The sequence below is a fragment of the Leucoraja erinacea genome, chromosome 33 (assembly GCF_028641065.1).
Source record: "Leucoraja erinacea ecotype New England chromosome 33, Leri_hhj_1, whole genome shotgun sequence".
NCBI lineage: Eukaryota > Metazoa > Chordata > Chondrichthyes > Rajiformes > Rajidae > Leucoraja > Leucoraja erinaceus.
This window is the reverse complement of record NC_073409.1, coordinates 11,591,180-11,607,138: the sequence shown is the minus strand read 5'-3', so window position 1 is coordinate 11,607,138 and position 15,959 is coordinate 11,591,180. Positions and strand designations below refer to the sequence as shown.

At 43.3% G+C, this 15,959-nt stretch overlaps 1 protein-coding gene across 3 annotated transcripts; it reads left to right on the top strand.

The window, feature by feature from the left end:
- Positions 1 to 4,588: 4,588 nt before the first annotated feature.
- bloc1s6 (biogenesis of lysosomal organelles complex-1, subunit 6, pallidin) lies at positions 4,589 to 15,632 on the top strand. Of its 3 annotated transcripts, none has more exons than XM_055661325.1 (6): positions 4,589 to 4,713; positions 5,044 to 5,136; positions 8,362 to 8,506; positions 10,457 to 10,544; positions 12,654 to 12,740; positions 14,658 to 15,632. In XM_055661325.1, exons 2-6 carry the CDS (start codon positions 5,082 to 5,084, stop codon positions 14,775 to 14,777), a joined length of 495 nt encoding a protein of 164 aa, XP_055517300.1. In that variant the 5' UTR covers positions 4,589 to 4,713; positions 5,044 to 5,081; the 3' UTR covers positions 14,778 to 15,632. The 3 variants fall into 3 exon arrangements, with proteins under 3 accessions (XP_055517300.1, XP_055517298.1, XP_055517299.1); XM_055661323.1 differs by having other exon boundaries at positions 4,594 to 4,634; XM_055661324.1 differs by having other exon boundaries at positions 4,700 to 4,876.
- The last annotated feature ends 327 nt before the right edge of the window (positions 15,633 to 15,959 follow it).

Genomic DNA, 15,959 nt, shown 5'->3' with positions numbered 1-15,959 from the left:
TGCCAGAAGTCTGACTTCGGTGGTTAGTTAAATTTTAGAGTCCATTATAAGGATCATGTTTCCAGGTACTTCGAAGTACATGATATAGGATGCTGAATGCAGCATGGTTTTGTAAAGGGGAGATTTTGCCTGACAAATCTATTAGAATTCTCTGACGAAGTAACAAGCAGGATAGACAAAAGAGAGTCAGTGGACGATGTTGGATTTTCCGAGGGCCACTGATAAGGTGCCGCATGTGAGGCTGCTAAATAAGATAGGAGCTCATGGTATTCAAAGAAAGGTACTTGCATGGACAGAAGATTGGCTGACTAGCAGAAGGCAATGAGTGTGAATAAAGGGGCCTTTTCTTGTTGGCTGCCGGTGACTAGTAGTGTTCCTCAGGAGTTGGTCGGCTACGTTTCATATCAATGATCTGGATGATGGAACTGAAGGCTTTGCGGCCAAGTTTGCAGATGATACGAAAATAGATGGATGGCCAGGAAGCAGGGGACCTGCAGAAGGAATTGAATAGGTTGGGAGAGTGGTCAATGTAGTGTCAAATGGAATAGAGTGTAGCAAAGTGTACGGTCATGCACTTTGGTCAAAGGAATAAAGACACAGACTATTTTCCAAATGGGGAGAGGGTTCTGAAATTGGAGGTGCAAAGGGATTGAGAGTGCTGGCGTAGGATTTCCAGAAGGTTATTACGCTGGTTGGGTTGGTGAGAAAAGGCAAATGCAATGTCAGCATTCATTTCTAGAGGACTAGAATATAAAAGCAAGGATGTAATGATGAGGCTTTATAAGGTGCAAGTCAGGCCTTATTTGGAATATTATGAGCAGATTTAGGCCCCATACCTGACTTAGGCCCCATTGCAGATGGTCCAGAGGATGGTTCACAAGAAAAACAAAATGCTGGAGGAACTTACCTCTAGAAAATTGTTCTGAAACTTTATAAAGCTCTGGATAAGCTATACCTGGAATACTATTTCTGGTACAATTGGTCTTAAGTGGATGTTGAGGAGATGCATGAGAATGGCTGTAAGAATAAGGGATTTTAGTTATGAATAGGAACCTAAATTTGTGCTTCTAGACCACTGGGATCTCTTCTAGGGAAGAGGTAACCTGTACAAAAGGGACAGGTTGCACCTTAATTGGAAGAGGACCAACATTCTGACAGGTAGGTTTGCTAGTGCTACACGGGTGGGTTTAAACTAAATATTGAGAGGGGGGGGGGGGCAACAACGTGGAAGTGTGTGTGTGCAGTTAATGGGAAAGAGAGTGTAGGAAAAATCATGTTTAAACTAATAGGGCAGGAGGATGGGAACCAATGATGGGAGACAGAGGGCTGTAGGTTGAGGGGAGAAGCAAAAAGTAGAAGGGAGAAAAGAAAAACAAGTCTGAAAGCTTTGTACCTTAATGCGAGGAGCATTCGTAATAAGGTGGATGAATTAAATGCGCAGTTAGTTGTTAACGGATATGATATAGTTGGGATTACGGAGGCTCCAGGGTGACCAAGGCTGGGAGCTCAATATGCTGGGGGTATTCAAGATTCAGGAAGGATAGACAGAAAGGAAGAGGAGGTGGGGTGGCATTGCTGGTTAAAGAGGAGATTAATGCAATAGCAAGGAGAGACATTAGCTTGGATGCTGTACAATCTGTATGGGTAGAACCGCGAAATAGCCAAAGGCAGGAAACGCTTGTTGGAGATGTGTACAGACCACCAAATAGCAGTAGTGAGGTTAGGAATAACATCAAACAGGAAACCAGGCATGCGTGTAGCAAAGGTACAGCAGTTATCATGGGTGACTTTAATCTACATATAGATTGGGCTAAACAAATTGGTTACAATGCTGACGAGGATATCCTGGAATGTATAGGGGATGGTTGTGTAAACAAATGTGTAGAACTGGCCATCCTAGACTGGGTATTGTGGAATGAGGAAGGATTAGTTAGCAATCTTGTTGTGCAAAGCCCCTTGGGCAACAGTGACCATAATATGGTGGACTTATTGGGGAACAAGGAAATGGCAGAAGAGTTAAACAGGTACTTTGGTTCTATCTTCACTAAGGAAGGTACAAACGATCTCCCTGATGTACTAGCAGCCAGAGGATCTAGGGTGACGGAGGAACTGAAGGAAATTCACACTAGGCAAGAAATGGTGTTGGGTAGACTGATGGGACTGAAGGCTGATAAATCCCCAGGGCCTGATGGTCTGCATTCCAGGGTACTTAAGGAAGTGGTTCTAGAAATCGTGGATGCATTGGTGATCATTTTCCAATATTCTCTATATATTCAGGATCAGTTCCTGTGGATTGGAGGGTTGCTAATGTTATCCCACTTGTTGAGAAAGGCGGGAGAGAGAAAACAGGGAATTATAGACCAGTTAACCTGACACATTGGTGGTGGGGTGATGCTGGAGTCAATTATAAAAGATGAAATAGCAGCATATTTGGATAGCAGTAGCAGGATTGGTCTGAGTCAGCATGGATTTACGAAAGGAAAATCATGCTTGAATAATCTTCTGGAATTTTTTGAGGATGTAACTAGTCATCCCTGTCAGGCGTAAAAATAAAATGAAGAAGGCGGCTCAACTGTGGCGAACGAAGGAAATTAGGAAAGTGTTAAATCCAAGGAAGAGGCATATAAATTAGCCAGAGGAAGCAGCAAACTGGAAGACTGAGAGAAATTTTGAATTCAACAGAGGACAAAGGGGTTAATTAAGAGGGGGAAATTAGAGCATGAAAGAAAGTTTCGGGGAATATAAACACTGACTCTAAAATCTTCTTTAGATATGTGAAGAGGAAAAAATTATGTTCACCTTCATATTTATTGTCACATGCTCCAATTGGTACAGTGAAATTGGTGTTACCATACAGCCATACAAATAAAAAGAACACGATACACGATAGAGTTTAACATAAACATCCACCACAACGGAATCGACGTTTCCCACTGTGATGGAAGTTCAGTCATCTTCCTCTTTGTTCACCCGTGGTCGGGGCCTTTGAATCCTCCGCAGTCGCCGCGTCGGACGGCCCGATGCACAGGCCCTCTCGCCGGGTTGATCGAATCTCCAGCGTCGGAACAGATCGGAACACACTCGCGGCTTGGAGTTTCAGAATTGGCCGATTAGTGAAGACAAATGTACAGTATGTCCCTTCCAGGCAGCAACAGGTGAATTAATAATGGGAAACCAGGAAATGGCAAAACAGTTAAATGAGTACTCTGGTTATGTCTTCACAATTTGCCAGAAATATTAGAGGACCGAGGTTCTAGTGGGAGGGAGAACTGAAGGGAATCCACATTAATCAGGAAATTGTGTTAGGTAAACTGTTGGGATTGAAAGCAGATAAATCGGCAAGGCCTGATGGTCTGCATCCCAGAGTACTCAAGGAGGTGGCCCTATAAATCGTGGCTGCATTGGTGATCATTCTCCAATGTTCTATAGTCTCTGGATCAGTTCCTGTGGACTTTTTAAGAAAGGAGGGAGAGAGAAAAATGAATTATAGGCCAGCTAGCCTGACATCTGTAGTGGGGAAGATGCTTGAGTCGATTATTAAAGATGTAATAGCAGTACATTTGGAAGGCAGTGACAGGATCGGTCAAAGTCAGCATGGATTTATGAAGGGGAAATCATGCTTGCCTAACCTTCTGGAATTTTTTGAGGATGTAACAAGTAGAATGGATAAAGGAGAGCCAGTGGATGTGGTGTATCTGGACTTTCAAAAAGCCTTTGGTAAGGTCCCACATAAGAGATTAGTGTGCCAAATTAGAGTACATGGTATTGAGGGTAGGGTATTGACATGGATAGCGAACTGGTTGGTAGACAGGAAGCAAAGAGTAGGAATTAACAGGTCCTTTATGGCAGGTAATGACTAATGAGGTGCCGCAAGGCTCAGTGCTTGGACACCAATTATTTACAATAATAATAATATATTTTATTGTCATTGCACATAGGTGCAACGAGATTTAGTATGCAGCTTCCATCCGATGTCATAACAAACAACTAAAAATTTAGATACCCAGAGAAACATGATTTATAAAAAATATATATATATATTAACGATTTAGACGAGGGAATTAAATGTCACATCTCCACGTTTTGGGATGACACAAAGCTGGGTGGCAGTGTGAGTTGCGAGGAGGGTGCTATGTGGCTGCAGGGTGACTTGGATAGGTTGGGTGAGTGGGCAGATGCAAACCAGATGCAGTATAATGTGGATAAATGTGAGATTATCCACTTTGGTGGCAAGAATAAAAAAAAAGTTATGATTATCTTAATAGTGTCAGATTAGGAAAACGGGAGGTGCAACAAGTCCTGGGTGTCCTTGTACACCAGTCACTGCAAGTAATCATTTGATACATCACCCAACCTATCCATGTTCTCCAGAGATGCTGCTTGACCCGCTGAGCTACTCCAGCACTTGGTGCCGTTTTTAGTAACCAGCATTTGCAGTTCCTTATTTATGCATATTACACTAATTTCTGTAACTATGTAAAACGAAACTTGGGAAAGACGACGAGGGTTCTGCAGATACACTCAGAAATTATAAAATAAATAAAGGAATGGGAGGGGCGTTTGCATCATTTTCACTGGCAGAATCGGGGAAAGCACCTTGGAATTTATGGAAAGCGAGAAATGAGCAACCTATAGTAAATAAATAAGTGGTAGCGGAGTAAAGGACGCGAGTAGAATTGGACAGATCCGATGTCTGGGGCTCTGGTGGAGAGGGTACGAGGGTCGGGCCTGTGGGACGGAGCGAGTTCTCTCGACGAGCCGGGTTCCGCTGGAGGCGGAATCAGGGCATGAAGCGCAGCCTCGGTCTTTCCCGGAACACATCTCGACTCCTGCATACTGTTAGCTGTTGCGGCGCAAGCGGCTTGTGTTTGTATATGTACTTACACGGATTATATGTATTTATACGGTGGATGACGGGCGCGGGTCCGGGCTGGCGCTGGGCGAGGGGTGGACGTTCGGGCCGGGGAGTGGGCGAGGTGGGCCACGGATCGGCCTGTTCCACTGGTCGGTTACCGCCTTGACCTTTTCCCATTACACCAACAGGAGGCCGCCGGTGTGAGGCCCGGCGCGGCCGGTAAACCATGGAGCCTGGGGACTCTGCTCAGGGCGCCTCCGCTTGGCCCAAGGCCGCCGCAGGTAGGGCTTGCTGGTGCTCTGCGGGATAATTCTGCATCTTGTCGGCCATGGTGGTGGCAGGAGGATAACTCGTGTCCACAATGCGGGAGACGGCAGGAGGATAACTCGTGTCCACAGTGAGGGAGACAAGGTGGGGGTGTTTTGTGACTAGCGCAGTCCCATAGGAACCGGTGCTTGATAACCCTTGCTGCATGTAATGTCCGTGAGTGAGTTGGATGTAGGAGCACCACCAGTAAATTCATCAATGACACACAGATTGATGTTGACTGTGTGAGGGGTAGTCGGGACTACAGGGTCATGTCGACGTGCTGGCCTGAGAAATGGCAGATAGAACTTAATCCTGACAGATGTGAGATAATATATTTTGGGAGTACTAATGAGGCTGGGACATGCTCCATGAATAATAGGGTTTTGAGGAACAAAGGGATGTCCAAAAGTAGACCAGGCGAAAGATCCACAAAGGTGGTAGCACAAGTAGATAATGTGTTTAAAAATACCGATGGGACATCGGCTGCCTTTAATTGGGTCATTGAGTACAACAGCAGAGAGGTTGTTCTCCAACTTTTATATTTGTCAGATTGAGTACTGCAGGCAGTTATGGTCACCTCACAATAGGAAGGATGTGATAGTGCTGGGGAGTGTGCAGAGGAGTTTCACCAGAATGATGAAACAACAAACTCAGATGTTGGTTTTTCAGGGGGCCTTTTTCACGCAGAATTGTGAGTACATTGATATGAGCCAACAGTGTGAACTGTGAGGATGCTATGAGGATGCAGGGTGACTGGACAGGTGGGTGAAAACAGGAAGGCAGTTTAATGTGGATAAATGTGAGATCTATACTTTGGTGCAAAAACAGGAAGGCAGTTGGGAAAAGTACAGGGGAAGTACAGGGGGACCTGGGGGTCCTTGTTCATCAATCACTGAAAGTAAGCATGCAGGTATAGCAGGCAGTGAAGAAAGTGAATGGCATGTTAGGCTTCATAACAAGAGGAGTTAAGTATAGGATCAAAGAGGTCCACCTGCAGTTGTACAGGGCCCTAGTGAGACCATACCTGGAGTATTGTGTGCAATTTTGGTCTCCAAACCTGAGAAAGGATATTCTTGCTATTGAGGGAGTGCAGCGTAGGTTCACGAGGTTAAATCCCGGGATGGCGGGACTGTCATATGTTGATAGATTGGAGCGGCTGGGCTTGTACACTCTCGAGTTTAGAAGGATGAGTGGGGCTCTTATTGAAACATATAAGATTATTAAGGGTTTGGACATGCTAGAGGCAGGAAGCGAGTTCTTAATGTCGGTGGTCCAGAACCAGGGGCCATAGTTTAAAAATAAGTGGTAACCCATTTAGAAAGGAGACGACGAAAAACCTTTTCACTCAGAGAGTTGTGAGTGTGTGGAAGTCTCGGCTTCAGAGGGCGGTCGAGGCTGGTTCTCTGGATGCTTTCAAGAGAGAGTTAGATAGAGCTCTTCGGGATAGCAGAGTTAAGGGATATGGAGAAAAGGCAGGAACGGGGTACTGATTGTAAATGATTGATCACATTGAATGGCGGTGCTGGTTTGAAGGGCCAAATGGCCTACTTCTGCACCTATTGTCTATTATCTAATATACTGCTGGTGACAGTGAGGGAAGCAGAGTCATTGACAATATTTAAGTGGATTGGTATCTACGGATCGTTGGGCATGGAAATCCATTGGCCAGGTACCGTAGAGTCACACAGCATAGAAATAGGCCCTTTGGCTCAACTTGTCCATGCCGACCAAGATGCCCCATCTAAGCTAGTCCCACCTGTCGGCGTTTGGCCCATATCTCTACACCTTTCCTATCTGTGTATCTGTCTAAATGTCTCTCAAAATGTTGTTACAGTACCTGTCTTAACTGCCTCCTCTGGCAGCTCATTCCATATACACACTACCCTTTTTGTGAAAAAGGTGCTTCAGATTCCAAATAAATCTTTCCCCTCTCACCTTAAACCTATGTCCCCTGGTTTTTAATTCCCCTATTCTGGATAAAAAACTGTTCCATTCATGTTTTTATATACCTCTACAATGTCACCCCTCAGCCTTATGCACTCCAAATTCTATCTTGCCCAACCTCTTCCTACAACTCAGGCCCTCAGGTCCTGGCAATATTCTTGTAAATCTCCTCTGCACTCTTCCAGCTTAACAGCATTCTTCCTATAGTAGGGTGACCAAACGTGAACACAATACTGCAAGTATACTCTTGCCAACATCATGAACAACTGCAACATAACAGCACAACTTCCATGTTCAATACCCTGACCAATGGCCAATGTTCCAAAAGTCGCCTTAGCCATCCTATCTGCAGCACCTGTGACGCCACTTCAAGGAACTAGTACTTGCAGGTCTGAGTTTTTCTTTGAAGAGGTAACTATGAAAATTGATGAAGAAAGTAGTGGATTTCAGGAAGGCTTTTGGCAAAGCTCCACGTGGCAATTGGTGAAATTATAGATTGCGAAGATCTTGTTTAAGAATACTGCAGGGCATAAATCAGTTGAAAAATTGGGTGGAGCAGTGGCAGATGGAATTTAATCTAGACTGATGTGAGGTACAGGTAATAAGATTCTTATGACATTATTATTATGGTTTATTATTCTCACATGTACCAAGGTATAGTGAAAAGCTTTGTTTTGCACACCATCCAATCAGATCAGATAATACTATACATAAATATAATCATGTCAAACTCGAGTACAATAGGTAGAGCAAAGGGGAAGATATAGAATACAGAATATAGTTCACAGCATTGCAGTGCATCAGTTTCAGAGACAAAAATCCAATGTACACAATGGGGTAGAGATGTATTGGGCAGTACTCTGGATTATGGAAGGACCATTCAGAAGTTTGATAACAGAGGGAGAAGAAGCTGTTCCAGAGTCCGTGGTGCACACTTTCTGAATGACTTGCTGTGCAGCATACTTGCCTCTGTGGAACAGGCGCATGGGCACCCAAACCCTCCACATCTCAAATCTGCAGCCTCTTGCCATTTATACTTCGTGCCCTAATCCAGCTCTACGTAACCAGGCAGCAGTGTAAATGCTGCAATGCACACACTGTTCTGCGCTTAATAATTAACCAAAGAGAAATAGATTTTAATTTTGAACACGAAAGGGCTTATGCTGACAAATTTGCTTGTTGCTTGAATTGTAAGGTGGGTGAGGATTGCGTGATGTTAATCATTTCCCACTCTGCTCCTTCCTGTGTCTCAGGTCTCAGTGAAAGCATTACAGAGTTTGAGAGCTCTGGCGAGTTATCGTGTGTGAATCAGGAGACAGTGGAAAAGCTGACAGAAGGATTAATATCTCACTACCTCCCCGATCTAAAGCAATTGAAAAATGCCCTGCAGGAACTGACGTATGTCTATGAAAGTATTTATGCTCGGGTATTGATTAATTATTGATTGTTTTGCTATTTGCTTAGCAAGTGTACTTTTTATGAGGAATAAGCTGAGAGACAATCTGGTGACAAATTGAAATATTCTGCTTTTCTGCAGCTTTTATGTGCCATTAGTTCTCATTCTGTTTGATCAGATCAATATTGTAGATGGGAACAGAAGCAAGGTGGTTAAATCACAGGACCAGTGATCCAGAGGGCTTAAGATTCCGGCCCTGAGCCAGCTCTTACTGTGGTTACTGGGAATTTAAATTCATTGAAATAACTAATCCACACCTAAAGTGTCTTTATTTGTGATCACGATCAAACAAATTGACATTTTAAAATAATGTACGTTTCACAAGTGTTGTTGAGGGAAGGGAACCTGCCTCTCTGGGTTTGGGCCTGCTCTGACATGTTTCCCATGTGCACTCTAACCTGGCCTGGCAAGTGTTCTGCTGCACTAACCCATTATGACAAAAACAAAAGGAGAATTAAACAAGCAGAACCACCAGATAATGACCAAAGCACATTGAGTACTGCACTGTGGAAGAAATCTCCCTGTACGGCGCAGCAGTGGTTCAAGACAGTAGCTTGTCACTTGTACAGTTTTGCAGATGAATAATAAATGCTGACCTTGCCAGTATCAACTATAATGAGAACTGAATAAAGTTGCATGACTAATTGATTTTTGCCTAAATCAGTATTAAAATTACATTGGATGTTTTTTCCATACAGATAATTCCAGTGGGAATGTTATTTGCCATTAACACAGGCTCCACAAATTGATAAAAGTACCAAGGAAAAACTATGACTTTGCTTTCAGTGTCCTTTTGGCTTTTTTAGTCCTCCACGTTTCAGAATCTCGAGCTATCCCCAAAAGATGTCATCCCCATATCAATTGTGTTGAGCCTCACTCAGCAAGTGACAAACATACAAGTTAGATGCAGAAGTAGGCCCAGGCCCAAGAGCCTGCCCCACCATTTAATAAGGTCACAGCTGATCGTACTGTAACTTCACCTCTATGTTTCTGTCCATTTATGGTTCTCTTACTTTTAATCAAATGTTTGTCTACCGCTACATTAAAAATGTTCAAAGATAGATGGGTGACGTGTGTGGGCAAATATCTGGAAAATGGTTTATAAGATGAGGAAATGTGATGTCCACGCTGCCCTTCCCTCATCCTTCGAAGGAGAGGGTTCCCTGAATGTTCACCAGCACCCAGCACTCTAAACCCACGTTTACAGTTTCCCAGCTTTTAAAAAGGATTCTGCTTTCCTGCCCTGTCTACCAAGCTTTGCATTGCCTGCATTATGTTTAATTTGTCACCTTCAGCATTTCTACATAGAACCAATGCTCGTCTGGCAAATATGTAAATTGGAAGATTGCAAGTACCTGTATAATGAAAGTGTCAGGGGACTTTATATAGTCAGCTCAAAGGTGCACTAATCTCATCCATCAGAGAGGTTAAAGTGAAGAATAAGGGAATTGCAAAGATGTGATGTGACTGAGTAATGATGTGGTGTAAACCTGCAAATACTATAAAAGATTAGAAATAAAGTATGATGTTTGATATTAGCAATTGGAATAAAGGGAAGCAGACTCACTGCAGAGAAAATCTAACAGTTCATTAAACCTAGAACAGACTGCAAGAGGGTCATAGCTGGGGTAATTTAGGGGTCGAGAGTATGTGTCATGGGGGAACATGGAGGGAAGGCAAGTGGGTCTGACTGTATGCAGGTGATTGTGAATGACTTGCTGTGATGTTGAGCCTTGCTGTAGCTGAGTGTCAGTGTTCCAGTCTGTTTCTCTGAAAATCCTAGGAGGAACATAGCTTTTCGGTGGAAATCGATGCATGTTGTATGAAATGGAGCTGAGAATAGCGATGAACTTGGTCACTTTTTAAAACTCTTTGTATTTTATCTGTTCTAGACAGAATCAGGTGGTATTATTGGACACCCTGGAGCAACAGATTGCTAAATTCCGTGAGTGTCATTTGGTGCTGGATATTAATGCACTAGTAAGTACAATTTTAATGCTGCTAAATTATAGCTGCTGAATTTGTTTAAGATAATTATAAGCAGTTAAATAAGGGGTGGGAATTAATAAGCTTTGGCTTCTTCCTGCTCCTTTTCGAACCATTACGATTTCATTTATTTATAAATATTGTTTATGACACTTTATAAATATTCCTGTTTTGTTTTTTGTTTGTTTTTTGTATGCTGTTTCACACTTGCTTTTTATTCTTTTATTCCGCTCGAAATAAAGAATTAAATAAATAATAATAAAAATAAATAGATAAATGCAGGCTGATTAAGGGATGAAAAGGCAGCACAAGGTTTCAACTGGCATCAGAATCGCATTCTCCCAGCAAAGGAAAGGCCTTTCATCTCCAAGTGCTGCTGCCAGCTCTTTGGTGGGATGGGGGCTGATTTTTAGGAGGCAGGCTACTGATTTACATGATCGTGGGGAGGGGCAACTGATTTTAGTAACAATGCTGTGATTGTTGCTTGGCATATAATCAGATCAAGGAAATGTGACTCTTGTAACATTTGATAATTAAGGACTGGATGCCATTTGAACAGAAAATACAAAAAGGCATTGATTTGCCATGATGGGAATGTGGTGAAAGTCCACTAGACTGGTTCCAGTGAAAGCGAGTTTGTCATGTGAGGAAAAGTTGAATACTCGGTTCTGAGTTTGGAGAAATCTGAGATGATTTATTTGAAAGGCTAGATGCAAGGGGGACTATTTCTACAGCAGAAGAGTTCAGGATTGGGGTCACAGCTCGGAGCGGCAGAGAGGCCACATTGGACTGAGATAGGAGAAAGTTCTTCACTTGGGAGGCGATGAATCTTTGCATTTCAATACAACAGAGGATGTCATTGAGTTTATTCAAAAAGGATAACAATGAATTCCCTTAATATCCAGAAATCTGTGGAGAGAGTGTAGGTAAGTGATATTTAAGTAAAGAATAACCATGGTATTAATGAATGACAAGAGTAGAGAACTTTTTTTGTATCTCACTGCTAGTTGTTACTTTTGTATTCCTGGTAATGAATAAGGCAGAGCCTGTCTGCACTACCTCATTAACCTGCTGCAAAATAGGTTACCACCTATATATTTTAATGGTTTTACCTTGCATCAGTTAGCAGGTCAGTTATGATAGATATTGAAATGTGGTGAACTGGTGAGACATTGGCTGCTGTTCACAGAAAGATATTTCATAGCAAAAGGATTTGAGTATAGGAGCAGGGAGGTTCTACTGCAGTTGTACAGGGTCTTGGTGAGACCACACCTGGAGTATTGCGTACAGTTTTGGTCTCCAAATCTGAGGAAGGACATTATTGCCATAGAGGGAGTGCAGAGAAGGTTCACCAGACTGATTCCTGGGATGTCAGGACTGTCTTATGAAGAAAGACTGGATAGACTTGGTTTATACCCTCTAGAATTTAGGAGATTGAGAGGGGATCTTATAGAAACTTACACAATTCTTAAGGGGTTGGACAGGCTAGATGCAGGAAGATTGCTCCCAATGTTGGGGAAGTCCAGGACAAGGGGTCACAGCTTAAGGATAAGGGGGAAATCCTTTAAAACTGAGATGAGAAGAACTTTTTTCACACAGAGAGTGGTGAATCTCTGGAACTCTCTGCCACAGAGGGTAGTCGAGGCCAGTTCATTGGCTATATTTAAGAGGGAGTTAGATGTGGCCCTTGTGGCTAAGGGGATCAGAGGGTATAGAGAGAAGGCAGGTACGGGATACTGAGTTGGACGATCAGCCATGATCATATTGAATGGCGGTGCAGGCTCGAAGGGCCGAATGGCCTACTCCTGCACCTAATTTCTATGTTTCTATGTTTCTAAGATACAGCATGGAAACAGGCTCTTCAACCCACCGAGTCCATGCCGACCATTGATCACCTGTTCACTCTATGTTATCCCACTAATCATCTGCCTACTCTCCAGACATATCAGAGTTCCACTTGGTTGTGGGAGGGCTTCTTTAACTTGTACACATTCTTAACTCAGCCTATGGCTAACAATATTAGATGGATATGTTTCTCAGTGATTATGTCATCTATTCACTACTTCGGTACACCTAACAACAAATGAAACTATTTTCCTGCAGTTCACAGAGGCCAAATGTTACCACGATAAACTGGTGAACATTCGCAGGGAAATGGTCACGTTGCATGAAAAGACATCAAGACTAAAGGTATGGACCCCATGACCCTCACTGGGGTATCTGAGCCATCTCTGACAAATCTGTACCTTGTATGCGTCATTCTGAATCCTAAGAAATTTGCATAACTTTGCTTTCTCTGCATCATCTATAGCTTATTGTCCAAAATTGTTGCCAGCAGTGATTCCCATTCCTGGGCTGGAATGGGCTGAGGATTTGAGTGCTTCCACTCCAGCTGATTGTTTTTCAACCCAGATGCTGGGTTGAGTATGGAATCTCCACTGGTACCATGGCCACATTCCATTACTTGTCCCCAGTCCTATTTCAGTTGGTTGTCATTGTGATGCTTGCAGCAACCGAACACAGTTCGTATTCCTCAGTGCTTTGCTTGTTTGCGGCAGGAGCAATGGGAGCAGAAACATCGAAAACACAACTGTTAAGGCAGAGAAACAGAGCTAATGGTTTAGATTGATGGTCTTCGTTGCACGTCTGTGACCTGTAGTCACGTCTGAACCATTAATTCTGTTTTTCTTGCTGCCTCACTTGCTGAATGGTTCCAGCAGCTGGAACCATAATACTTTCGAGATCTGCAGGATTTAACTTTTCATAGATTGAAATTTTCAGCTTGAGGACACTGTTTGGCATGTTGTATGCGTGCTGACAAAGTCTGTTCTGAGACTCCTCCACATTAGGTGTCTTGGGTCAATTACTTAGATTTTTTTAGCTCACTGTTGTACACATTCTGCTGGCCCTGAGCATCCCAGCAACTCTGAAGGGAGATGGTTGATAGTGTCAAGGTGAACTTGGCGTCAGGTCTTGATGGAGAACATTTGTAATGAGTGATTTTCCAGTTTTAGACCTGGAGGTTGTGGAGGAAGCTAATTTCTCAGGCAGCCCTTGTCCTTGGCATTCACTGAGCCCTTTGCTAATCCATGGTAACTCCATGCACCTGTCCTGGTGAATGATTTGAGACATTTTAAACCTTATGTAGCAGCACCAGACGTGGTGAATAAACAGTTGCTTTATTCAAGTGTTACATGTAAGTTTGGTCCACTAACATAATTGTCATTGCTGCTGTAGCTGAGCGAGGGTGTTGTCTCGAGCTCAGCTACCTGTTGACCCGGGTGATCTCAAGGTGAGTTATGCTTCTGTAGCAGGACACTCCCCGTAGCCCCTGACGGCCTTTGTAGCTACTGACGAGGGTTCGACCATAAGTTGTCTGTGTATCAGCTGACGCCACACTTGTGTTATTTCCATTGACAGTACAGTTTGTTGCACACTCCTTCCATCATTCGGTACTTTTACTGTTTTTTTTACTCTCTTGCATGTTGTGGTTGTTGCTGGCAATACTGGCTTTTATTGCCATCCCTCCCTGACTTCAAGAGGTGGTGGTGAGCCACTGCAGCCAGTGCGGTGCTCAGTGTTGGGAAAGTTTTAAATTACGAGAAGCTAAAAGCTGTGGAGGAGCAGAAAGGTTTGGGATGTTCAAAACTGGTGGCCAGATGCAAGATCAAATGAAAAGATCACTGGTTGCTACAATTTTTCTATTCCAAATACTTGGAAGTAACTGACTGAGCACAGTTGGTGAGTTCCAGTTATCACAGGTGCTGCTTCCCCCTCAGTTGGTTAGAATCCTTCTTCAAGGTGTATTCTGAATATTATGAACTTTGGCAATTATGTCATTTATATTGATCAATTTGCAGCACTTTATTAACTTTTGCAACTTCTCGGTTCTTATTGGATTTATGAATGGCTTCATTTTGCGCCTGGCTCTCTCTCTGTGTTGCCCAAGCAGAGTGTCTCTGCAGCCTTTAAATTGTGTTTTGGAGCTTTGTGCTGTGCTTGATTCTGCCTTTTCATGTCGGCTCCAACTCCCCGTCCACGGGGAATCGTCTTCTGGGTCTTGATGGATCAGGTTCAGCATTTGCGTGGTTTCTCCTTTGTTTGCAGAAACGAGCTTTAAAACTTCAGCAGCAGAGACGGAAGGATGAGCTGGAACATGAGCAGCGGCGGGAGAAGGAACTTGAGCGTGAGCGGCAGCTGATTGCCAAACCTGCCAAGCTCGTCTAGGCAGCCAGTGTCACAGCTGCAAGATTGAACATGGACGATGGAATCTCTGCCATTGGAAGACATCACAATCCGTGATGGTTCGGAGCAGAGTGCTATGAATACTAACCTTCGGTTTATCCGCCGTGATTAACTCGGTACAAACTACTGGAAATTGAAACGCACTTTTTAAGAATGTGTGTCTATAGGAGATTTTCACCGGAGCTGCCAGTTGTGGCTACAAAGCTACGATGTTTTAACCAGGGCTGGAAATCCAGGTTCCACTGTAGGAGTGAGGTCTTGTACTGGTATTGCATGGCTAGCATTGCCCTGAAACAGAACATTGCTCAGGGATTCTTCCAGGTTCATTTGTTGTGAGGACTGGAATCCTGTGAACACTTCCCTGACTGAGCTCTCTGCAGTAGACCATTGCTTGTCACGGTCAAAATAGGACATATAGTCGAGGAAAGCCAGACTAAATTTGTTATATTATGTTAGTTCTTAGTTGTAACATGACGAACAAGGCTGCTGCATCACCATCACCATCTTCCGGGATATTGATTGGGCCTTGCAGAATCCCAAGCTGGATGAAAATATTTAAAGCAGTAATTAAACTTTGTGAGTAAGGGGCTGGGTTTTGTTTGGAGATTTTGCCCCATCATGAAGCACAGTTCCAAATTTAAATAATGTGCTTGGCGATTAGTTATAATGCAGGTTTGTGAGCTCAGGTATTAGATGCTTGTCGATATGAGGAAGGTGACCTTTCAGTGTCAGGGAGAACGGATGCAGAGGTTTCACTTTGGACTAAACGATTCACTGCTTTATGCTCCCTGCTCATTGTCACGTCTGTCTCCTAACTAATAAATTGTAATGTTCTCAGCTTGTTTCATTTTTAAGTTTTGGTTTCAATTGTTGGCAGCTTTAACCAACTGAACCAGTTGGACAATCCAATGCAATTGATTGGATTTTAGTACAACAGGGAAGTTACTTCCACTGTTAATAAAATATTTTAAAGAAGTTGTAAATATTTAATTCCACTGCAGGCTCCTCTCCCTCTGCCACTTCTCCTAAACAGCTGTGGTATGGTCAAGTTTATTGTCCAATGGAGAAGTCTGGTGAGTACAGGTACAATGCAAATCTTGCTTGCAGCAGCCTCACAGGTACATAGACTCGGACAAAACACAAAAACATAAATTATGCATCAAT

What these genes read in the sequence shown, in the direction of transcription:
- bloc1s6 (XM_055661325.1), top strand. Translation starts at nt 5,082, where the DNA reads ATGGAGCCTGGGGACTCTGCTCAGGGCGCCTCCGCTTGGCCCAAGGCC. An exon ending in TGCTGGATATTAATGCACTA is followed by an intron (nt 10,545 to 12,653) that starts GTAAGTACAATT and finishes ATTTTCCTGCAG; the next exon opens with TTCACAGAGGCCAAATGTTA. An exon ending in AAAAGACATCAAGACTAAAG is followed by an intron (nt 12,741 to 14,657) that starts GTATGGACCCCA and finishes CTTTGTTTGCAG; the next exon opens with AAACGAGCTTTAAAACTTCA.